Source organism: Vigna angularis, chromosome 1, assembly GCF_016808095.1.
Source record: "Vigna angularis cultivar LongXiaoDou No.4 chromosome 1, ASM1680809v1, whole genome shotgun sequence".
NCBI lineage: Eukaryota > Viridiplantae > Streptophyta > Magnoliopsida > Fabales > Fabaceae > Vigna > Vigna angularis.
Genome location: NC_068970.1, coordinates 27,336,629 through 27,361,517, shown reverse-complemented (window position 1 = coordinate 27,361,517; position 24,889 = coordinate 27,336,629). Strand labels below are relative to the sequence as shown.

Sequence of the window (24,889 nt, the reverse complement as noted above, 5' to 3'; positions counted from 1 at the left end):
TATTTATGGACTTGCAGATTGAACAAAACTTTATAACTCAAGTGTTTAAGAACTTATATAAACCATTTAATCTTTAACAAGGTTTTTAAACTACCTTTTTTGCGAAAAGTTTTCATAAAACAAAATTCAACCCCCCTTCTCGTGTTTTCCAAGTATTTCAGTTGGTATCAGAGCTAACCTCGTGGGGTTAGATCTTAACAGGACTCGAGGAAATGATTCTAAGACATGGAAAACGAAGGTTACGCCATCAACTATTGGTCAAGTAACATTGAATAATTTATGGCTTTACTAAGTATTGGTCAAGTATTATTCTTAACTATACATACAAAGAGATTGTTTGAACTATAAGGAAAAACTTTTAAAGAAAAGATATGCAAACTAGGCTTTCCTTTTTGAGATAGCTTCACACTATGAAAGTTTTACAAAGAATTCCCTCTCTAGCTAATATATTATAAGCTAGTATAACACTTTATACTTAAATTAAAGTTAGGATCACATATGAACTTTGTTTTCAAGAATGTATATGGTTCATTTGTTTTTTTTTTACGTGAAATGGTTAATCTATTTATAGGTTTTAGAAAGATTATTGTTGTTAGTGTTGGGATAAACTTAAATTTTAAGGATTCATTAAAATCTTATTTTATTAGTTTTGGGTTTAGTAATATTTGGTTTGATTTTGATAAAGATAAAATAGATATAGGTAGTTTTGATTTTCCTTTTATTTAGGAGAGTATTATTTTATTTTATTGATATAAGATAGAGAAAGATTAAATAAATTTTATTTTAAGTTAGTTAATATTCTATTGTTAGTTTTTATTATTTGTAGTTGGCCCAAGGTCCTATTTGTACCTATTTAATGGTTGCCAAGTTTCAATGAAAAGTAACCCTAGTGAATTGAAGAGTATTATTATTTGGGTCACGTTTCTTCCAACAGTGGTATCAGAGCTAGGTTTTTTCCAACAGTTAGATGGCATGTCGTGTACATTCTTGATTTTTTACTTAGATTGTTATGCCTAAATAAATTTTTCTTAGAGTAATACCTTTCTTGTACTACGATGTCTAAATTCAAACATACATAAAAAAGTTCTTTTACTATTAGGTGTGATATTATGCTCGTATTTACTTCGAAAGACATTATTTAACTTGTTGGCACTAGATGATCTAAAAAGTCATGCCTTGTATTGTAACACATTCTATTTTTATTCTTTTTTGTCCTTTGATGTGTCTTCTAGTTTTCTGGAAGTAAAAATGATTGATAAATGATCTTGTTGATGATTTGATGCTAATATGTTGGTATATCATCTTTTGTCTTGGTTAAATGAAATTATTAGTCTATCAAATCTTTATATTATTTATTATGATCATTCAACATACAAGTGTAAAGTTCTTTGAGTGTTAGGTGTGACACTATGTCAATATCTACTTTGAAAGACACATGTCAACTTGGTCACACTAAATGGTCTAAAAAGTCATGTTTTGTGTTGTAAAACATCTCACTTTTAAGCTTTGTATCCTTTAATATGTCTTGTGGTTTGCTTGAAGTAAAAATAACTAACTAGATGATCTTGTTTACTCTTTGATGACTAATATGTTGGTGTATCATCTTTTGTTTTATTCCTATACTTAGACAAAATTATTAGTCTATCAAAACTTAGTATTGTATATTATGATCATCATACACTAGAATAAATAAACTTTTGTCAATAATTACTACATGTTTAAGAGTAGGCCATCCAAATCTAACAAAGTAAACAAAACATTCACTAGTTACTCGTATGCAATATGATGTCTCTAGAGTAGCCAATATCTCTTGGTAGATAATGACAATTCTTAAACGTAAATGGAGAATAAATAATACTAATATCATGATTATTTCCCTTACCAATATATAAAATGAAAGGGTTTTTTATAATACTTGTTGCACCAATATTACTACTTTTACTCTAAGATAAAAAAGAGTCTTGACTATTCACCAACTTTGTGATAGTCATATGCCAAAGTTAGGGTAAGATCTTATCCTCGTGACTAATCAACATCAACTTCTTACATGATCTATCTATCTACACACATAGCATAACACAACATGGTATGCAAAAAGTCATTAGTACACAATCATCGATTAACTCTCTCAAATAAGGGTTCTAGCATATTATGGCATAGTCTCTATAATAATGTAAAGGACAATCTCATAATTAATGACTACATCAATCTCAAAAGGTTGAACATTGAAAATAACATTTTATTTGATTTCATGAGTGAAAGTAATCAATGTACTCATATGCTTATGAATATTAGTCCATGTGTCCATAATTAATAATCACTTGTTTTTCCTTTTTATTTCTCTTTATGTTCTTACATAAAGGTTGTTCCAACAAATTCATAATAATAATTAAAAAAGTAAACATAATTATTTCATTTAATTATAATTAACTTCATTTGTGTAAAAATATATATAAGACAATGCGAATCTTTTTCCTTAAGAATAGAGTAATTCAAACGTTCTATTTTTGTCATAAGATAATGTAATTAACAAAAACGAAATATTTACTAAAAACCAAAAGTTGCAACCAATATTTAAAACATTTTATTTTCTTAAAATATAACACTGTAACCACCATCTTTAAATTTGATTTTGACTAATTTCACATTATTTTCAGCATTAATACAACCTACAATAATATTATAAATTACTTTTTTCATACTTTAATTTATCTAAAAAATTCCTATTTATAAAACAGAAAGTATATTTTTTGAAATTACATTCCTAATTTATTTATTTTTCACTTAAATACTTATAAAAATGAAAATTATATTTTAACGATTTGAAAAACAGTAATTTTATGATATAAAGAAAAAACCACTTTATCATAATATATAACAGCATTATAATAAAAATAATAATCTTATTCCAATTATAAATTTTATTCTAAAAAAAGAATAGAAAAATATTGAGTTTAAATGAAAAGTAAAAATTTAAAAATGCTCAGACATTGGTTTGTCTGCACTTAAGTTTTGTTTGGTAATAGTAATGGACTTTAGTTCATGTAAACTTGACGGTGCACGGGGTAGAGAGAAACTCACTTTGGCCCATTAATACGGATTGGGCCTTTTAACTTTTTTTAGGGTTTCTTCCTACACCACCACAAATTTCTTCCTCCACCACCCCCTTCCACATTTGCCCCTGACAGAAAATTTAACCACGGTAGTTAAAAAAATGTACAGCTTCACCTATTTTTTTAAACTTTCAACGACTTCAATCAATGTTGGTCCCCACTATATGGATAAAGTTTCTTTAACAACAAAAATTTGTCAACTTTTTGACAACGCGACGTGGCGGATGACAATTGGTCCATTTCAAATGTTACTTTTCCAAAATGAAATGTACGTTGAGGGTATTTTGGAAAGGCAGAGAGAAATTGGTTTTCTCCTCTTCGCAATTTCATCTCAGGAAGCAAACATTTATTTTCATTTGCGGTCTCACTCTCTCTCCCTTTCCCATCTCTCTCCACCATTGGTCTCCGTGGTCTAACTCCCTCTCCGTCGTCTCTCTCTCCACCATTGGTCTCACCGTGTCTTCACTAGAATCTCACCGGATTATTGAGAAAAAAAATGTCATTTAAGTACTTTCATGTAAGTTAGATGAGCTCCATAAGCATTTCTGGCCATTTTCTGCCCTGATAATCGATTACAGGGGTCTTGTAATCGATTACCAGAGAAAAAATTGTCATTTGTACAGAAACTTCAACTATACTCCCCAGCTGGATAAACAACACTCCCGAACTCTGTTTTTCTGACCTTTGCTGCTTGTTTTGCTCTTAACTTTCTCCACCGAACTCCAAATGAATTGATTCTTGTTTTGTTGGAATCTAGATTCAAAGAGTTTTCAAATGACTACAAATTCATAATTTTTAGACCATTGTACTAGGTGCAATTAATTTCCCAAAAACAACATTTTTCTAAGCTTCCTAAATGAGTTTAATTTCAAGTTATTGTTTCATGTTTGTTATTTTAGATGGGTGAGTGAGTTTAATGGTCATGAGTGGTGTTTAGTGCACCAATGAACATGTTACGGTGAACAAATTTTAAAAGGAAATTTCAATAAGTAATAGATCTGTGAACAAGAGGGAAATATATACGTATAAGATAACGTGGTGTCAACTTTGACATTTGCTGACTATTTTAATCATAACCTTTTCCACATACCTCCAAATGATGTGATTCTTTTTTTTATTAGAAACTAGACTCAAACATATTTCCAATGACTATTAGTTTGTAATTTTTGGACATCTGAGTAGGTACAGTTAATTCCTTAAAGTTAACGTTTTACATATTCTTGTCAACTCTCACATTTGTTGGTTGTTTTGCTCTTAACGTTTTCCACGGAACTCCAAATGAGTTGATTCTTTTTTTTATTGGAATCTAGACTCAAAGAGCTTTCAAATGACTACTAACTCATAATTATTAGACCACTGTACTAGGTGAAGTTAATTTCCCAAAAACAACGTTTTTGTAAGCTTCCTAAATGGTCAAAGACTTCACCTACCTTGGTTCAAACACCTTTATGCCTTGTTTCGTCCCCAATTGAGTAGGACAAACTGTGTTTTGATATACTTGACACCATCAATGATAAGAAACATGAGGTATCCATGAAAAAATTGGAAAAAATCATCCATAGGAACACAAAAATGACTTTGGGGAGTCAAGTTCTCCCAACTGGGGAGTAACGTGTAACTTTTCGTACAAATCAGTAATCAGCCCCTGGTAATCGATTAGAGGGACCCTGTAATCGATTACCAGAGAAAAAATTATCATTTGTACAGAAACTTCAACTATACTCCCCAGTTGGATGAACAACACTTCCCAACTCTGTTTTTTTGACCTTTGTTGCTTGTTTTGCACTTAACTTTCTCCACCGAACTCCAAATGAATTGATTCTTGTTTTGTTGGAATCTAGATTCAAAGAGTTTTCAAATGACTACAAATTCATAATTTTTAGACCATTTTACTAGGTGAAATTAATTTCCCAAAAACAACGTTTTTCTAAGCTTCCTAAATGAGTTTAATTTCAAGTTATTGTTTCATGTTTGTTATTTTAGATGGGTGTGTGAGTTTAATGGTCATGAGTGGTGTTTAGTGCACCAATGAACATGTTACAGTGAACAAATTTTAAAAGGAAATTTCAATAAGTAATAGATCTGTGAACAAGAGGGAAAGATATATGTATAAGATAACGTGCTGTCAACTTTGATATTTGCTGACTATTTTAATCATAATTTTTTCCACAGACCTCCAAATGATGTGATTCTTTTTTAACTAGAAACTAGACTCAAACATATTTCCAATGACCACTAGTTTGTAATTTTTGGACATCTGAGTAGGTACAGTTAATTCCTTAAAGTTAACGTTTTACAAATTTCTGTCAACTCTTACATTTGTTGGTTGTTTTGCTCTTAACTTTCTCCACCGAACTCCAAATGAGTTGATTCTTTTTTTTTTTGGAATCTAGACTCAAAGAACTTTCAAATGACTACTAATTTGTAATTTTTGGACATCTGAGTAGGTACAGTTAATTCCTTAAAGTTAACGTTTTATATATTCATCCCAGGTCTGACCTTTGCTGGTTGTTTTGCTGATAACTTTCTCCACCAAACTCTAAATGAGTTTATTCTTGTTTTGTTGGAATCTAGACTTAAAGATCTTTCAAATGAATATTAACTCATAATTTTTAGATCATTGTACTAGATGCAGTTAATTTCCCAAAAACACATTTTTTTAAGCTTTCTAAATGAGTTTACTTTCAAGTTAGTGTTTCATGTTTCTATTGTATTCTATTTTATTTTATTTCTTTATAAACTTGCAACCATCAACCATGACCAACACGAGTCATCCATTGAAAAAATGGACAAAGACAGCCTTAAGCACAGAAAAATCACCATGGGGAGTCACGTTCTCCCAACTGGGGAGTGACTTGCAAGTTTTTGTACAAATAGCCATTAAGCCACAGGTAATCGATTACAGAGACCATATAATTGATTACCAAGGCATGTATCGGCTTCAAGTGCTGAGGGACTTTAACTACCTTGCTGAAACACTCACATGGGGTCTTTGCTCCATAATAGGCTGGACAAAGATGAGTTTTGATGCACTTGCAACCATCAACCATGACCAACAGGAGTTATTCATTGAAAACAATGAACAAAGGCAGCCTTAAGCACAGAAAAATCACCATGGAGGGTCACGTTCTCCCAATTGGGGTACCTATTAAGCCACTAGTAATCGGTTGCAGGCACCATGTAATCAATTACTGGAGCATCGCTTAGCTTCAAATGTTGAGGCACTTGAACTACCTTGCTAAAACACCCACATTGGGTCTTTGCTCCACAATGAGTTGGGCAAAGTACAGTTTTGATGGAGGTTGGAGAGAAGACCGAAATGAAGAGGGAGAGAGAAATGAAATCTAAGTTGAAAAACGAGGGTACAAAGAGGGATAGTTTCGAAATCTCAAAAAGGTAAATTTGCGTCCCTTTTCACCACAGCGACTGCAAAAAGAAAATCTACAGTTCAATAAGAAGCTAAGACATGACCGTTGTTAAATTGTTGTCAAATTTTAGTTGTTAACATATCGCGATCCCCACTATATACACCCTACACCCCCACAGAAATGGCTTGCTCTCATTCTCTAGATTGTTCTTTCTCCATAGTGTATGGTAGTCGTGTGCTTTTGTGCGTGGTGGTGTGGTGGTGCAAGAGCTTGGTCGAAGAGGTTCCTGGTTCAAGAAGGTGGTCTGGTGGTCGTCAACGGTGGTGGTGGGTTGCAATAGCTCGTCGTAGGTGCAAATGCTTAAATGGAGACTTGAAACAGATTTCAAAATCTGTAAATGTCTTCAACAAATATTGACAATGAATTTCAAAATTTATTGAAGAGCCAACGAAGCAAGCACATCCCTCTTCAGCAAACGAATCAAGCACCTAACTCAATGGATGTAACAAAAATGAAAACAATGGGGGAAGAGAGAAAAAAAGAAATGAGATTGTGGGGGTGGGGTGGGGTGCGACATAGGGATGAATAAAAAGGGAAAGAGGATTTAAGGTTTTAAATAAAAGTATAAAAATAAATAGTAAAAATAAAAAATATTTACTGTATTTTTGAAAAAAAAAATTGGAGAGTAGAGGGAGAAATATATGGTGGTGTAGGGAGAAACCTTTTTTTTCAGATGTTAGTACGAAATTATTCGACAGTTCCTTCTTCCACCTCCGTACCTATTTTTTCTGCACCCCACAAAATAAATTTCCCAATCATTTTTCAACTTTACATTGTACAATCCAAAAATTAAAAATGATTTTCATGTGTAATGTGAAAATCACTTGTCCCTTAAGAAAAGACTTTCGTTAATTTAAATCTAAAAAATGGCAAGTTATTTTTAATTTTTAGATTGTACAATTGAAAAGAAAAGGATAAAATGGAAATTTTCTTTTGTGCGGGACTGCAGAAAGAAACTTATGGTGATGTAAAGAAACTGCCAAATTATTAAAATGCTGTGAAGTTTAGGTAGGTTTCCCTCCCATGCTTTTGTTGGAGAATAATGAACCCTTTTACTTTTTCCTAATTCTCTAACATGTCTTAGGTCTTTCACAAAATTATCCTTAATTCTTTGTTTCTAAATTCCAAGTTGAATAGGTTGGAATTCATCATAGAAACTTTGACTTACTAAGAGTTATATGTATTTCATTAATTATCACAGTGAAATCTTAAATTTATAATGCAATTACATTTATGTATTTATAAATTTTGAAATAGATTTTTAATTAGAATTGATTTAATTACGATCCAAAAGTCTATAAGTGTAATTGATATGTAAATATGTTTAATTTGTAACTATCCACCAATTGAGAAAGCATATAATTTATAGAAACTTAGAATTCGAAATGACCTTCCACCAACATTAGTTTAAAAATGTTGACCGTTTACTTAGAAATAACTAGTGAATTAAATACAAATAGTCTAAAAAGATTTCCATGTGAAAGAAATATAATAAAAAATATTAAAATGAATTAACTTATCCTTCATAAAGTTTGAAAAGTATTGGAATGAAATGATATTGGTGGTGACTAAAGTTTTGAAAAAAGAAATTTGTTATATACTTGTTAGGTAATTATTTGATAGGTTTGATCAAAGAGGGGGTTCAAGTGATAGAGAGGGAGAAGAGTGTGTGTGTGTGTGTGTTTGATATAGATAAATAAAAGTAAAGAAAGTAGAAAGGATTGTTGAAGTAGGTGTGTGACAACGCAGAGGAAAAAAGAAGTTTTGTTTGGTATGAGGTTTTTGTTTGTGTCGGTGAATGATGTAATAGGGATAGGGATTGGAATAACTGCCCCCTTTTTATATTATAACTGCCAAGTGTCTGGCAAGACAGCAACCTCATTGTGTGTTTTATGAGAAGAAATGTGTTTTTAGTTTTAGTTTAAATAACTGGTGAGGTTGTGTAGAAGTAGAATGAATACATGATAAGATACATTGGTGACGTGCCTGTCGTCTTGTGAATGCGGAGGACTGAACTACTAACCTTATTTTCCATTCCCTTCATTTGCTTTCGTCTCTTACATCCTTTCTTCCTCCTTCAAGGTTAAAACTTATTTCCTTTTGATAGTCATAGTCAAATTTGATAGTTCAAATTCCGTAATCAAGGCGATGTTTCTGTAGGGTTCATTCAACATACTCATCAACCAAATACTATCTCCAGTCCTGATTGTACAACATTAAGACCAACACGACACATTTTAGTATATACCCTCATTACGCCAACTTACCATATTTAGGACCATAATTAACTTAATTATAATAAATTATGGATTATTTATATTATTTTGTATTATAAAAACTAAACTACTATAAAAACTGAATTATACTAATTTTTTTTTATTTTCTTAGTTCAGTTTTAAAAAAATCAAACTTTTTCTGCTAACAGTTTAGTTAACAGTGTTTAAAACTTTTACTTAATTGCTTTACTCGTTCTTCCGCAACACTAACATAAGATAGTAAAAAATAAAGGCATGTTTACTCGTTATCTTTCAGATTTTATATATATATATATATATATATATATATATATATATATATATATATATAATATAGAAAAATAAATAAACATTCTCTTATAATCCTTTAAAAAGTTAACTATTATTATAATATTTATTAAAATAATGTTATCAAATTTATACTAAAATTGATTATATATTTAAATAAACCTAAATTTTATTATATTGTAATTATATTACAAAGAACCGGTAATTATTTTGTAAATTAATAAAATTAATTATATTTGTAAAAATAAAAAAAATGTGTGTATGAGAAAACCGTTATAAAATATAATACTATTATATATATATTATATTAATATATAAATGTACATAAAACTTTATGATGATTTTTTTTTCTTTAAAATAAATAAATAAAAATAATTTTAAGATATTCACATCTTTTATATTAAACTGATATAAGTGACAAAACAATAGCATTTCAAATCACAAACAGAAATATTTTTTACAGATGGAGTTTTTAATCTATATAAATAAAGACATGTAATTATATATTTTATTTACGAGTTTTTTTTCTCCACAATTAAATACCAAATTCAGTGCAATTATTAATTAACTGATATAAGTTCAATTTTTTTAAAATTCAACTTTAAAACAAAGCAATTGAAGTTCAATTATTAATTTCTTTTAGTTTAATTATGATATAGTTAATTATAATTTAGTATAATTTAGTATAATTTAGTCACTTTTGCCAAGTCTTAACCATAATACAACCAACACCTGTTTCCTAGAAGCGAGTAACTACATACTTGTGAAGTACAAACGATAAGTAACACAAATACCATAGCAAAATATTGAAAACTGAAAAAAAATTGATAGATACGAAACGATTGACTGGGCTACGATTAAGACCACGCCGCTTATGGGAATGTGCATCATGGTGGACATTTTTCACTCTTTCCAAATTGGAATCGCTCAGCAGCAGCAACTTCCTATAATTTTAGTTTCTTAAACAGCTAAAATCTCCTTCAACGCTACAAGGAAAGTAACTCATTCTACACTAACACAAGAAAACATAAAATTAAGATTAAAATTTTCGGACTCACAAACGTATGGTTATACAAAAGCATTCATTAATACAGGTGACAAGAAATTATTACCACCATCGAGACAAAGCTAATCTAATTCTACAATTCATATATTAATTCTTAGACCAACGATCTGTAGACTATTTTACAGTTTGAGCTTCTTCAAAAAGAATCAGAGTTGCATTTCATTATGAACCTGTACTTTTTTAAATGGGTGTGCTAGCAAGAGCTTCAGATAACAACACAATAATGAGTTCCAGCGCCAACTAGACACAAATCCAAATATGGTCGAGTCGAGCCACACAAGGCTTCCTCTGCTTTAAATTTTATTGAACCTTCGCAAGGCTTCGGCTAGATACACCGTGTAATAGTTTCACAAACCCAAGAAAGCTTAATTTTCCATCAGTGTGGCGTATCCAATCGTGAAGAACAACATGAACAGGGATAGAGGGACCAAGTCCAAGTTCCTAAACAATATTTTGAAGAAATATGATGCGGATTAGGCATATATACTCATGAACTAAAATAGTTGTATATAGACAACTGTAATTTTAAAATGTTCACCCTATCACTAACAAGAGTCACATCAGTACATTCTTGACAGATCCAGCAGTAATCAGTAGCAGATAACTGCAGACTTGTTAGATCCATATAAAGTGGCAGATAGAAAGTGTATATGCATTAAATTATGCAAAGTGATGCCATCAGATGTAGTTACTCAATTTTTTTTGGAAGACCTTTGTTAAATTTGGTTGGAGGGCCATGCATGAATTTTTAAGGTCTTTAGTCTCTTCACCTATTATGGGAAAGGGTGGTGTTTTATGGCCAAGCATCTTTATGGTTCAAAGCCTTGCTATACATCTAATTTTTGGGTTCTTTAGTTTCTTATCCTCCATTACTTCCACTTTCTGTTCTTTCCTAATAAATTTTCTGCAACTACCCCCTCCATCTGTTTTAGTTTCCTATGTAACTACCCCTGCCATTAGTTCTTTTCTTTCTTTACTTTCCCTACGGCCTATGGAGGATTCCTTATCCTCCTAAGTTGTACTTTCTGTTCTTCCTAATAAATTTTGTAACTACCCACTCCCCACTCCAAAAAGAAGGGTTACAACCTACATCAATTACAAGCACACACATACATAAATCAGTTATAGTGGAAATATCGGTAAATGCAGCTTCAAGAATAATCGCTAATAGTCTAAGAGTGAAGTGTTCTTTTCTGAACGTACTGAAGCAAGCTCTTCAATGACAATAGCCCTGTTTCCATCTTTATCAAAAAGCTCATAGGCACAGCGAGCATGTTGTTCCCATCGATCAAGAGCTTCAAGTTGATGCACACTTAACGCAGCTGCACAAAATTCTTCAAAATCCATCCTTCTATATTGTAATGAATTCAGCTGTCATAAAAAGAAATATAAAGAACATGTAAGATTGAAACAAATCAAATTAAGAGATATGTCTATATACACAGAACATGATAGTTTTACCGAGGAAAGAAAGTCAGGGATGCGAGACTCTTTCATGGCATCTGTTGCATATTTCATCAAGGCCTGCCCAGAATGTATGAATTAGAAAAGCTTGTGGAATCTAACATAGATAAACTTCATACACATTGTGTGATGACTAACCTTGTTAACATTCTCTAAAGATATGCTGCCATTTTTGCTTGGTTCTAGCAGTGAAAATTGCTCCCTCAGATAGTAGAGTTCATCTGCAGTCAGTGTCTTTGACAAGGCCTGTGAAAGAGACAAATATAATTAATTAGTCAATTACTAAAAGAAAACTAAATTGCAAACACTTGTGGTCAGAAGCACGCACCCTTAAGGCAGCCTTGCGTAAGGACGATGATCTCATATATGTCTTCATGAGCTTAAATATTAAAATATCAAGTGGAACTTTTACATTGTTGTAATTTCGTATCCAAGGATGACCTGCAAGCTAAAGATTATTGGTGGAAGCTTGAAAAATATCTTACTAGATATGAATGATGATATAGGTAAAAGAAAAACTGACTTAGAGCCTGAGCAGCAGATATCCGCTTCCGTGGGTCCTTATTCAGTAAGCGTTTGACAAAATCCTTTGCTTCTGAAGATAAAGATGGCCACGGTGTTTCATCAAAGCTAGGATCAGCTTTCAGAACTGCCCTGAAAATACCAGACTCCGTTCGAGCCCAAAATGGACGACTACCACATAAAAGAATATATGCTATCACGCCTATACTCCACACATCAGCCTCTGTGCTGTAAGATCTATGGAGAACTTCAGGGGCCACATAATATGCACTTCCAACAATATCATTAAGCCTTTCATCTGTAAGACGCAATTCAAGAAACAATATCATTCCCAAGGTCTCATGATGTAAAGGATACTACTACCAACTACCAGGTAAGGACTTGTAAAGGAAGACCTGGTCTGACAAAATCTGATAACCCAAAGTCTATAGCTTTCAACTCAGAACTTTCATCCTTTTTAGTGTACAAAAAATTCTGAAAAGAAAAATACAAGCAGGTTACATAATATTCCAAGTTGAAATTCATATTCAATGAGTCAATCTAACCTTTCAATATATATATATATATATATATATATATATATATATATATATATATATATATATATATATATATATATATATATATAGAAAAGCAATTTATTTAGGGGATTTTCTTTGCTATTATTTATGGTTTACTTTGTTTCCTAACCACCAAAATATATATATTAAGTAAGCTAATGTTAGAGCTGGTGCCCAAGTGACTGGTGAACTGTAGCTAGGACTCCTCATGTAGATAAGTTAGAGAGCTTCATCAAACATTTACCTGTGAGATAAGAATGAGGGGCTTCTTTGGGGAAGGGTGTAAAATTCAGTTACAAATGGGTAATCCACCCATGCCCAGCTAACCATTTCCATGCCTAGCTAGTGTTTACATGACTCTGGAAATATAGAAGATTCAGAGGCTTTAACCATATGCTCACCTCTGGCTTAAGGTCTCGGTGCACAACACCCTGAAGATGACAAAATGCAACAACATTTAGAATCTGCACCATTACAGCCTTTGCATCATCTTCTGAGTATTTCCCTCCCCTAAAGAAAAAAATTAACCGTGTAGTTAGTTAGTGGCAAGGCGCAATTCCAAAGGTCAACTTTCTTATCAGTATAGAATGTAAAGTAAAGCAGGTCTGTTAAATGAAATTACCTTGATAATATCATATCTAAGAGCTCCCCCCCTTCACATAACCTGAATTGTCAATAAGATCCAGCTGGTTACAAAAACAGTATAAAGCAAAAAAGAAAAATCAACGACCAATAGGTATTCTATAAACAAAAATATGATAACCTAATACATAGTGCAGGTGTCACTAAAAAGGTTGTATCATATATTGTTATGATAAGATATTTTATTTGAGCTAAAAGAAAAGTTATTGTTAAACTTCACTAGGATGGCCCGAGAGCACTACAGCTACAACATAGCTTTGAAGATAAACAGAAACAAACATCCCAAACTTACTCCATTACAATGTACACGTTATCTTGGTCTTCAAACGCATCATAGAACTGTATCAAATTGCTGTGTCCATTCAAAGCTCGCAATATTTTCACCTCCCTTCTCACATCTTCAATAGCAATTGCTGTTGTCATCTGGCAAAAAAAGAGGGTGAAGATGAAAACAATAGTCCTAATTCCTTCTATACAAAAAATCATCGAAAAGGACATAAAACCTCAAGTTTTCTCCAGTAAACGACCCAAACTAGTTGGAACTCAACGACAATCTCAGAACTGCCAAGTGTTCCAAGTGACGCACCAAATGTAAGGCAGAAGGGCATATGATGATTAAGATTAAGATTGAACATAAAAAAGATTAACCTTTGATTTTGGTATGACCTTAACAGCCACTTGTTGACCCTTAAGCTCACCCTTCTTGAACCTAGCAGAACAAGTATACCCAAAATGCCCTCGACCCACTTCTTCACCAACTTCCAACCTACTCGTGAACTCCTTGGAAAACCCAAACCTCTTATCCAAATCCGCCGCAGCTCCACCGCCATCCTCCCCCTCCTCCGATATCGCAGCTGCCGCCGCCTTCTTTCCCTGCCGCCGCGTCAGCACAGCCCTTATGTGCTTAGCCGGCGACGGCGGAGGGAACGGCCTCCGGAAGAACCTCCTCGGCGTGGAGGCCGCGCTCCTGCTCCCTCCCGCCGGCGCTGGAGACTTTTTCAGGAAGCGCGCGGGGCTCGGGCTGTAGAACGGGAAGAACGGAGACTGTTTCCCGGCGGCGACGTCATCTTTCCGGCGGTGGTTCTCGGCTGCGGCAGGACTAAGTGGGGCTTTTGGGATTTGCGAAGGGTCGGCTTCGGCTTCCGCTTCGCGAAGCGCGTAAGGGTTCGCCTTCTGTGGCTTCGATGTGCAAACTCCCATCACTGAAAGATCACAGAAGCTGAGAGCTAATCAATCATTGGTCACGCCATTGCAGAGAAGCTTCCTCTGGGTCTTGGTGTTTTCTGCGAAAGATTCGAACTCTGCAGAGGGTTTTAAAGAGGGCAGAAGTGGATTTGTTGAGGCAGGGGAAGAAGAAGAAGAAGAAGACGACGAAGAAGAAGAATGGTGATTTCACGCGACACGTGGCATGCACGTGAGTATTGGGTTTTGGGTGTTCATTGAATTGGGAAGTAAAGAGAGGAAGCTAAGGAGAGAAGGGAAGGTCTGAAATTGAATTAACGAGGAAGAGGATGATGATGAGAACAGTGATGTGCTTGGGTAAGAAGATGGCAAAGGGGGGTTGTATTCTATTGTTTCTTGCCACAGGTTTGGCTACATATTGTTCCCCCTTTTGACTCATCACCAACACTGCCGTACCAAGAGAAATATACCATTATTATAGCAACAAAGAAAATTCTTATCTTTTAATCAAATTATTTGTTACTGTCACGATGAAAAATCTTTCAATTCCCAATTGACTAAAACAAAACACGTTATCTGTTCATACCACTTGTTATTCGGTTGAAGTAAAGTCCAATTCAAGAGCTAATTTAATATATTCTTGACTTATTAACCACTTTTTTGTAAATAGTTTGGGCATGCTTCTTCCCTCTTTGTTTGGCTTAAACAAGAAATCAGGCCGAATGTGGTATTCCCTTTCCAACTGTGAAGTGAACAACAGCGACGGTTTGAGATCACTTTGTTAGATGTCACACGTAAATAAGCAACACCAAAATCACACGTATCACCTTTTGAAAAACATCTTTTACTCCGAAACCTATAAAGAGAGAAAGAAAAAATGGTGTCAAAAAAGTCTCACTTATGCTCTGTCTGCTCGAGTAACACAGCTTCTGCATACTGATACAAAAATTGAATGCAGTTTGAATTGAAGTATACAATAATAATATTATATAATGTTAAAGGATTTGTTAATATTTTATGTGATGAATAGAGTCTGAGATCTGTTTTCTTATCTTGGGACTCAGATACGGATCTGGTACATGGAAGTAAGTTGATTTGGCAGTAGCATATGATTTGTTGTTCACATGCAAACTCTGGATTTAACAATGCACGTAAGACAATTTTATAAATTTCCCTGACCAACACGACTTGGAGGTTCTCACCCATGTGAGGGCAACCTTCAATACAAATTACAGTGAGTGATTAGTAAGCAATCCCTTGCATCCTTTTTCTTTCGTTGTTCTAAATGCAATTACCATGCAGACTTATTTCTTTTTGCTTTTAGGTTTATTTTGTGCAATTTTTTCAAATAGATCCTCGCATATTATTTAATCTCAATTAGGTCTTTATTTTTGTAAAATTTACTCAATTGAAATTTTGTCGTTAATTGGACTGGACGACGTCAAAAGTTATGTGTGTTGGTTTGCTGATTGTGTAATTTTTAATGATGTGGCACAGTTTAAGTGGAATTTATTTTATTTTAATTTTTAAATAAGTTAATGTGCAGCTACAACGGTGTGCAGCTACGACGACAAAAACCATCCCTGAACCCATGATAATCAGCTCTCCTACATCGGCGGCAACACCAAGATCCTCGCCATCGACTATGCCATCAAGTTTCCCGCTTTCCTTTCCAAGCTCACGGCTCTCTGCGACGCCACGCCGCAAGAGCTCACCTTCAAGTACCAACTCCCTAGCGAAGACCTCGATGCCCTAATCTCCGTTACCAACGATGACGACCTGGAACACATGATGCACGAGTACGACCATCTCTATCGCCCTTCCAAACCTGTTAAGATGAGACTCTTTCTCTTCACGCTTTCGTCAAACCCTAATTCCTCGTTCTCCTCAGATCGTGATCGCTTCGTTGATGCTCTTAACTCTGCTCCAATTCCTCTGCAACCTGACGCCATCAAAAACCCCTCCCATTACTCCTTCCAATGTCGATTACCTCTTCGGTCTCGATAAGGTCGTTGCTCCTCCCACTCTCCCTCCTACATTTGCGGCCGTCAATCCAGGAGGAGGTTCCACCTACTAATCAATTGCAGTCTCCACTCCATTGCTCTACAACCCCCCTTTTGAATCATTCTACCGAATTTCACGATTCTACCACATACTCATTCCGATGAGAAGACCCAGATGGAAATTATCACCAAAACTATTTCAGGGATCCTCCTTTCTCCCCCACAAAAGCGTTTTTTAACACGACTTAATGTCAAAGAATCATATAATTCTTCCGGGCAGTAGATTCCACCTTTTTTCCCTTTTGCAAAATCTTAAATTTTTAAATTTTTCCATCCGAATAATAATGGGCACCAACCTGGTTCTAAGCCAAAGAACAATATTCTCATTAATGACGTAGTTATCAATAATAAACTACAAATTTTCTCGTTTAATTAGATTGAATCTTTGATTGTATCTTAATAATCTCACATTGAATGTTTGAAGCGATATAGAAAAATAACTTTTGCTCAACATTACTCAAGTTGCAAATGAGAATAGTGCATGGACTCACAACCTTAAGTAAAATATGTAAACATTACTCAAGTTGCATTGGAAAATAAGAATAGTGCCTGGACTCACAACCTTAAGTAAAGTATGTAAACCCAAATAATGGTAACTTCACCTCAACATTAATTAATCATCCTTTGATGGAAATCATGGAGGAAGAAATAAATATAGTGGAAGATATAGTGGTTGGTGGAAATAATAATGTTCGGTATCGAGTCTTCAATAAGTATATTCATATTGTTAATGTAAGACCCATGAAATATAGGGATTTTAGGAATAAAGTTTTGTTAAAACTTGAATATGTTTTCTTTTAAGAGTTTATATGTCTAACAAGGTGTTGTGTGTGTACATCTTGGTTAGAACATAATTGTTATCATATTTTTTTGATGTTATTTTAATAAAAGTGAAACACATGTTGGTTTGTTTGTTGGATTGTGATATGTGTGTGTTATTATCAATATGATATGTTTGCTTGTTGGTAGAGATGTTTGTCTAGGATCGAATGTGAGTGGGTTCAATTCCTAGGAGAAAGTTTAAGGAAAACCTTAGTTTTTATTTATTATTATACATAGGGACAAAATGGTCTTTTTATCATTATTAATTGGTGCAAAAATTAAATAAGGGGGTGTGGGAAGTAAAGGGTCCATGTGACAAATTAGAATTTGAAATAAGATGAGGGGTAATGTGAAAGTGAAGAGAAAGAGAGTTTAAGATAGAATTGAATTTAAAAATCAGTGGGGATATTAATAAGAGATGTGATAGGGTGGTTTTCAAGATTTGAAAGAGATTTTCTAAAAACATAAAGTTAGAATTTGAAAATAAAATAGAGATAAAAGGAGAAAGGAGAGGGGTGGGGCTGCATTTTTAGAAACCTTACGTAAAAGAGAGAAACAAAGATAGGGAGAACGTTTTTGAAAGACGGAAGAAAGGACTGAACATGGGAAAGGGAGGATTCAACTACAGTAATGTGAGAAGTTTAGGATTGCTATGATCCTTGTGGTTAAGGAAAAACCTTAAGCATTGGCCAAGGTATGAGGAATCTTATTGTTAAGAAGTGGACTTTAAGCTTAACTCAACCTCACAAAACTGGTTTGTAAGGTGAGGTTTGTACCCCACTTTTATATTATAATTTTGCCTTATCTCTAGTCGATGTGGGACTTCCAACACACCCCATTCACGCTGAGGTATAGACATCTCAAGCGTGATAGTAGAATGGGTGGTCCGACAGCGGCCCAACAACGGGTGGAATAAATATGCCTAAGAAATAATAAATGTCGCTAGGATAGGCTCTAACCTTGGCACTGATACCATATTAAAAAGTGAGTTTTAAGCCTAACTCAACTCCATAAAACCGGTTTGTAAGGTGAGGTTTGCACCCCACTTATATATCATAATTTGGCCTTATCTCTAGTCGATATGGGACTTCAAACACTTACCTTTTTCTAATTGTTTGTTGTTGTTAGCATAAAGATGAATCTCAGAAGTTTTGATGATGTCTCAAAATATGTCTCAAGTGCTCTTGTTGCAAGAAGATCTTCTTGAAGACTTGTTTTTATGTTAAAGCTTTTGTAATTGAGTAGAATCATGGATAGGTTGTGGTTTATTTCTGATTCCATGTATTGTTTGCCTTTAGTTGTCTTAAAATTTGTTTCGAATAGAAAACCTCATTTTCACTTAGGATAATCGATTACCAACTAATGATAATCGAATGTATAATGAAATCTTAATATGTGATGTGTGTTTCTTTTTACATTAGCTTACTCTATTTGTGTGTTTATGTGTTTGTCTATTGGTGTATGTTTGGTTCTTGTTACAATGATTATTTAGTGGATGTGAGTAGAGAGAGATAACATATTTGTGGAACAAGCTCTAGGTGGAAACGGTACATATGTGTAGTGCTTTAGTATATATAATTATTCATATTTTTTCATTGTTGATTTAGATAACTAACCTTGTACATAGTTTTGAGTTTAATATTTTGTATATAAAATTTAATTGTGATTATGTTTTGTATAATTGTAATGAGATGTTACTTATTACATGATAATGTTATACGCCATATGTTAGTATAATATGAGAATGTTTTGTATTCAATTTATCTATAAATTTTGACCTAATTTAACCCCATTTTTTTTAAATAAACAATTTTGTTTTTCTTTAAAATAGACCAAATTAATAATTAAATTTAATTATACACATATTAAAATAATTTCTATAAATCTATACATCAAATTACTCCACTTAAATATTAAAATTAATTTTATTTTATAATTTTTTTTTAATTTTCAATAAAAAACCTCTATTTTAAACTTATAATTTCTTTTAAATATTAAAACTATAAATACAAAACGATACTTATAATTTTAATATTTGAAATAATTTCAAGAAAAATATTCTTTGTTAACTTATTTATAAATTTAATGTAATAAATACATGTAAATTTTTTTAATTAAAATTAAACATATATAAAATAACATTAATTTTAATATTTAAGTGAAATAATTTGATACATAAATTCTAAAAACTTATTCTAAGATTTATATATAAGTTATAATTAAACTTAAATACAATTGAACAACATTTTTCTATTGCATTTCATAACATTAACATCTATATATTTAATATTTTTCTATTGTATTCCATGACATTAACATCAAAGTTGTCATGCACTTAACCATTACAGACTAAAGAGATAAAAGGAACAAAAATTTATTTAAGCCTTGGTTTTAAGATATCATACGTAAATTTCATGTATATTTTATTTAGAATTCATAAGGAACAAAAATGTAGTCCTTTCATTTCAACCCAACACTAAAAACCCAACAAAGTATTTGTATGGTTTCTGACCAATAAATGCGCTACATAACACCTTCAGTGTAAGTTTCCAATAACAACTATCAAAATCACTTAGAACATTGCCTTGTCCATCAGCTATATTAATTAATTGCATCTCAATGGTGAACACCCAATAAAATGTTAAGAGTTTATAGTAATTTGTAAGAGAAGAGGTTGACAAAATTGTTGGCTAAAATTTTCATATGTAACAATATCAATCCTTATCCACTTTATTTCATCTCAGCCCCACTCCCAACACTTGAGTAAAAATGAGTTCATATCTGAACCTTTTACCATATGTATATGCTGCAATCATCTGGTTGTTTTCCTTAGCCTGAAACGAGAGGATATGGGTTATGAACTGTTCGTTTGAACTTCACGTATCAGCAATTGTCACAGAGTAGCTAAAAAACGACATCATTTCAATTCATACAGTCTTTAATTTATCTGTGTATCTGTTTAGCTGACAGATTAAAACATACCAGAGTGTTATTGGAACATCTTGCTATATGCCTTTTTCTCTAGGTCACGCCTATCAGCTATCTGCAACAACAAAGCATCAACTATATAATGCTTGTTCAATTTAGATAGAAAAAAAAAGTGTTTTGTTTTAGTAAAATAGTTTAGTGATTATTTCAGTTATTTAAAAAACATAAGCTAATTCACGTTTGTTCATGATCATAAAATAAACTTTTTTAAAAGAAGCAGCTGATTTTATAAGTTATAACTTTGGATTTTGTAATCTTTACGGCTTCTGGTTATTTTGAAAAGTTGAAATAATCACAAAAAAAGCACTTTGAAAGAAAAGTGATTCTTTAAAGAAAAACAGCTGTGAAAAGTGATTACTCACCTTCTTCCTAGCAGCAGCAAGTTCCTTTTTAATTCCAGCTGAAAAAAGCAAGATATCAGTTATGCTAAAGGAAACTTTAGATTACTAAGTAGCAGAACTACACTATAAAGTTTAGTAAAACTATCCATACAAAATCACATCATTATCATCAGTTCTTTGTAAAATGGCCATTATATTCATTGATTTTTTTTTCTTCCTCTATACTTTTAACTCTGTCTCTCCATTTTGCATCAATAGCTTGACTAAAATAAACGAGAAATTGAAATTTAGCATAGCAATTAAAACACAGAAGAGTAGATGACAGAAAGGACAGAGCAAAAATTGTATGTTCATAACTAACCATCATTTGGCTCCAAGGCCAGTGCCTTCTTAAAGCTTTCAACTGCAGCATCAATGTCATGGAGTGCCATATATGCCTGGTGAATTGGAAGTAACATAGTTATCAGAGTTAAAAGCAGGACGTATTAAATATCAGTAACGCATACTGACATAATAAAGGGTTACAAAAGCTCCAAACTTTTGACAGAAAGCACTTCAATTACAATACCAACCTGTCCTTGGCGAAACAAGGCTTTAGCATTGTTGTCTCCCTCACGCATTGCAAATTCTGTATCCAACAATGCTCCTTTAATATCCCCTAATTTTAATTTCGAAGCCTTGAAATAGACATAACACAAACAATTAGGTGAAAAACAGAAAATTTAGTTAATATGGCAACATAATCAAATGAATATAATAGTACAACATATTAACTCCCAACTTACAGAACTGTTTGTAAAAATCTGAGACTTCGTTTTTCTCAATCCTGAACTTATCTCTGCAAAGCCAATATATACAGTAATACATTCTTGTTATCAGAGTAGGTGAAATGAAGTTATGGCATACAAAACCACAGCAATGCACAACTAAGCTAAAGAAATAGTACATAAAGGCAGCATACCCTCATCAATGCCTTCCTTTTCCCAACAAATATCCAGGTAGCGTAAAGCTTTCCTGTACTTCCTTAGAGCCATTTTGTAGTCTTGTTTCTGCCAGAAAAATGAAAATCATATTATTTTCTTGCTACTAAGAATTACAGGAAAAGGGGGGCAACTACTGCAAAATAAGCACTCCACAACTATAAACTGACAGAAAAATTATTTCATTCATATCTCAGAAAACCAATATAAGCCTTTTCAGGTCAGGGTATGAAATAATATATCAGAATAATAATCTGAGTTTTAATACCCTGTAATACTCATTGCCAAAAGTTTTAATTGAGTCCACAGATTTCATCCACCAGTTAAGTTCATTAGGGCTCTCATCAAGGTCTGCTGGCCAATCAGGATAGGTGTCTCCATCTTTGAAGAAGTTAGATATCCCATCATCTGCGCCTTCAGGAATTTCTCCACAATCCACAATTTTAACATCAAGAGTGGGACGGTCATCCTCTCCGGTTGCAACATGCTCGATTGATCGGACGACTCCCATTCCTTTAACTACTTTTCCAAATACAACATGCTTACTGTCTAGATGGGAAGTTCGGGTAGTAGTGATGAAAAACTGTGAACCATTTGTGTTGGGACCAGAGTTTGCCATTGATAGCACCCCTTTCCTTTCATGCTTTAACTCAAAATTTTCATCTTCAAACTTAACTCCGTATATAGATTCTCCTCCCGTACCATCTCCAGCAGATATATCTCCTCCTTGAATCATGAAGCCTTTAATAACGCGATGAAAGCAAGATCCCTGAAAATACAACAGAACATATCAATTTCAGAAATTGACATTTGAACTAATATCAGATTTATCTCTTGTGGAGACAATATCTCATGGAAGAAGCATTATATGTCAAGACTATAACGCAAGACGTTAATTAAGAAAATAACAAGAGGAATTTGTTTGCCATTTTGCTTAATTATAAGCAAGATTTATACTTTAAAATATCTCGCCAATATCTCTCAGGAACCTCAACAAATAAGTTAAGAGATGAGAACTATTTATCATCATACCTTAAATCCCAAATATATTATCACAAAGAACAGTGCACACATGAATATTTTGATTCGTTTGATGCTGAAACCAAAGCCAACAGATTCAGAACTTCCTATCAAAACATAGCACAACAGAGCCAACTGGGCAATATATACTTGAGTAAAATTCTTCCCAATTTAAGCTCATTTTACACGATATTCTTGAGCAATGAACTAAGAACAGACACCAGAAGAATAATGAATTCCCTGCTGTAGTATTAATCAAGATGAACAAAAAACAATTTTTATTCTTCAAGACCGATATAACACGAATTACTAAAATTTAAACTATTAAATCTTCCAATATCTGTTCATATGCAGTAATCTTTTTCTTTCCTTTCTGCATCGGTGAGATAAAATTCTACGTTAATTATTATATCATTTTAAAAACAAAATCTGGAACACTGGAAGGTTGGCATATCTCCTGGATCATAATGTATTATCAATTGCCAATTACTATACACTAAGTTGACGAATATTTTCAAATACAAATAATTTATGGAATTTCAAAAGCAATTCGCCCCGGGAAAAAACAAAGTTTTAGATTGAAGAAACAGTATCAACCCCAACATTGATACAAGTACAAGAATCCTTTTGCAGGAAGTAAAAATTGAATGACTATAATAAGGTATGTACAATCAAAGAATCTACTATAATAAGGTAAAAGAATCCTTTTTGCAGGACATAACCGGCTTTTCAAAACTCTTCGTCCAAAAGTGATGAAATAAAAAGCACCGTCAAATTCAACCCTTGGAGTACTACAAAGTTCAGATCTTAGAGCAGCTAAAATTCTAAAAATCATCAAGATACGGTGATGAAAAGGGAGCAACAAGACATCCAACCAATGCTCTAAATCGAAATATCAAGTTTTGAACGCCCCCGTTACACTCTAATGGCAAAAAAGATATATTTATTTCATTCAAATAGCATATAGGATTCACACAGAAGAATTCATGAAGCGGGGCATAAACCATTTGACAAACAAGAGTAAAAAAGCAATCTTTGAGAGATGAAAAGGGAGAATTGAATAGACATAGAAGAAGGGTATATGGATAAAGTGAGAAATGAAAGGTAGAAAGATTTAAAAAAAAAAAAAAAGACCTTGAAATGAAGGGGCACCCCTGTATTTGGACCAATGCCTTTCTCACCAGTGCAGAGAGCTCTGAAGTTCTCAGCAGTTTTGGGAGTAACATCATCGTAAAGCTCGACCACTATCCTTCCTTCAAGCTCTTCCCCGATGCCGATGTCCAAAAAGCACCTTCCTCTCCCCATCTCTCTGTCTGCGATGTGATTCACTGTGATGTTGGCTGGGATGAAGTAGAATGCTTACAAGACCTTCTAGACTCTTCTCTGAGGTCACTCTTCAAAGTTCAATCCGTAACAAACAGAGTGTGAAAAAAGGGGAAAAATAATTACTGGGAAAATTAGTTGGAGCAGATAATAATTGAAGAAACAAAAGTTAAAAAAAGAAAAGAAAAAAAAACATAAGTCTTGGGATGTTAGTTGAGAAGATCCTCACTCACACAACACAACACAACCCTGATGCTTGCTAAGGCTTTTTTAGTTTATGTTTTACTTTGTTTCTCAACTCAACCCCTGGCTTCATCCCTACCAGCTTCAACTTTGAAAAGCCTCAAAATTTATTTTTATTTATTTATATAATAATTATTAATAAATTAATTTAGTTTCGTGTGTGTCTGAAACGAGTGTTGTATGGCAACTAGGTAAGGCGTTTGCATTGTTTTCTCAGATCTTGATTGCCAAATTTGGATATATGTAGGGTCCGTAGATTAAAGGGTAAATTTTAACCAGAATGGATACTCTTTCTCTTTTCTTTCTTTTTGTTCTTTTTAGGAATGAAAGAGAGACACTAATCTATTCAAATATAGAATCTATCTAAGGCGTTAGCCTTTCTTTATTTAACTTATATATCATATAATCATGAGAATTGAATATTTAATCACTTAAAAGAAACATGGCCATTTGAAAGAACAGCACATTAATTAGTGTCCCCCTAATAATAAGTCCATTTTGCATAAGTTACTAAATGTTTATAAGTTTATAAATTTAAATTTTATTTCATGATCAAGCTTAATATGTATTGTAATATGTTTTATTGATT

The 24,889-nt window shown here is 33.1% G+C and overlaps 2 protein-coding genes across 3 annotated transcripts; both read right to left on the bottom strand.

The window, feature by feature from the left end:
• Positions 1–10,097: 10,097 nt before the first annotated feature.
• LOC108343197 (CDPK-related kinase 5-like) lies at positions 10,098–14,976 on the bottom strand. Its single transcript, XM_052878899.1, has 11 exons — positions 13,987–14,976; positions 13,631–13,761; positions 13,319–13,360; positions 13,098–13,206; positions 12,532–12,610; positions 12,138–12,434; positions 11,943–12,055; positions 11,753–11,860; positions 11,612–11,674; positions 11,354–11,521; positions 10,098–10,591 (listed from the first exon to the last, which is right to left on the bottom strand). Exons 1-11 carry the CDS (start codon positions 14,536–14,538, stop codon positions 10,451–10,453), a joined length of 1,803 nt encoding a protein of 600 aa, XP_052734859.1. The 5' UTR covers positions 14,539–14,976; the 3' UTR covers positions 10,098–10,450.
• A 4,870-nt stretch (positions 14,977–19,846) lies between these two features.
• On the bottom strand, positions 19,847–24,395 carry LOC108343456 (peptidyl-prolyl cis-trans isomerase CYP40). 2 transcript variants are annotated; one of them, XM_017581761.2, is made up of 10 exons: positions 24,291–24,395; positions 23,869–24,128; positions 21,983–22,483; positions 21,696–21,783; positions 21,520–21,572; positions 21,307–21,411; positions 21,096–21,171; positions 20,756–20,793; positions 20,388–20,448; positions 19,847–20,239 (listed from the first exon to the last, which is right to left on the bottom strand). In XM_017581761.2, exons 2-9 carry the CDS (start codon positions 24,037–24,039, stop codon positions 20,395–20,397), a joined length of 1,086 nt encoding a protein of 361 aa, XP_017437250.1. In that variant the 5' UTR covers positions 24,040–24,128; positions 24,291–24,395; the 3' UTR covers positions 19,847–20,239; positions 20,388–20,394. The 2 variants fall into 2 exon arrangements, with proteins under 2 accessions (XP_017437250.1, XP_017437249.1); XM_017581760.2 differs by having other exon boundaries at positions 24,287–24,374.
• Between the last annotated feature and the right edge of the window lie 494 nt (positions 24,396–24,889).

Bases quoted from the DNA above. Each gene is read 5' to 3' on its own strand.
- LOC108343456 (XM_017581761.2), bottom strand. From the start codon at position 24,039: ATGGGGAGAGGAAGGTGCTTTTTGGACATCGGCATCGGGGAAGAGCTT. The intron at 21,573-21,695 runs GTATGCTGCCTT...TTGGCTTTGCAG, and splicing joins AAAGGAAGGCATTGATGAGG to AGATAAGTTCAGGATTGAGA. The intron at 21,172-21,306 runs GTTGGTATTGTA...CCAATTCACCAG, and splicing joins CCTTGTTTCGCCAAGGACAG to GCATATATGGCACTCCATGA.
- LOC108343197 (XM_052878899.1), bottom strand. From the start codon at position 14,538: ATGGGAGTTTGCACATCGAAGCCACAGAAGGCGAACCCTTACGCGCTT. The intron at 13,361-13,630 runs GTAAGTTTGGGA...TTGACAATTCAG, and splicing joins AACGTGTACATTGTAATGGA to GTTATGTGAAGGGGGGGAGC. The intron at 12,611-13,097 runs GTGAGCATATGG...TTTTCTTTTCAG, and splicing joins ACCGAGACCTTAAGCCAGAG to AATTTTTTGTACACTAAAAA.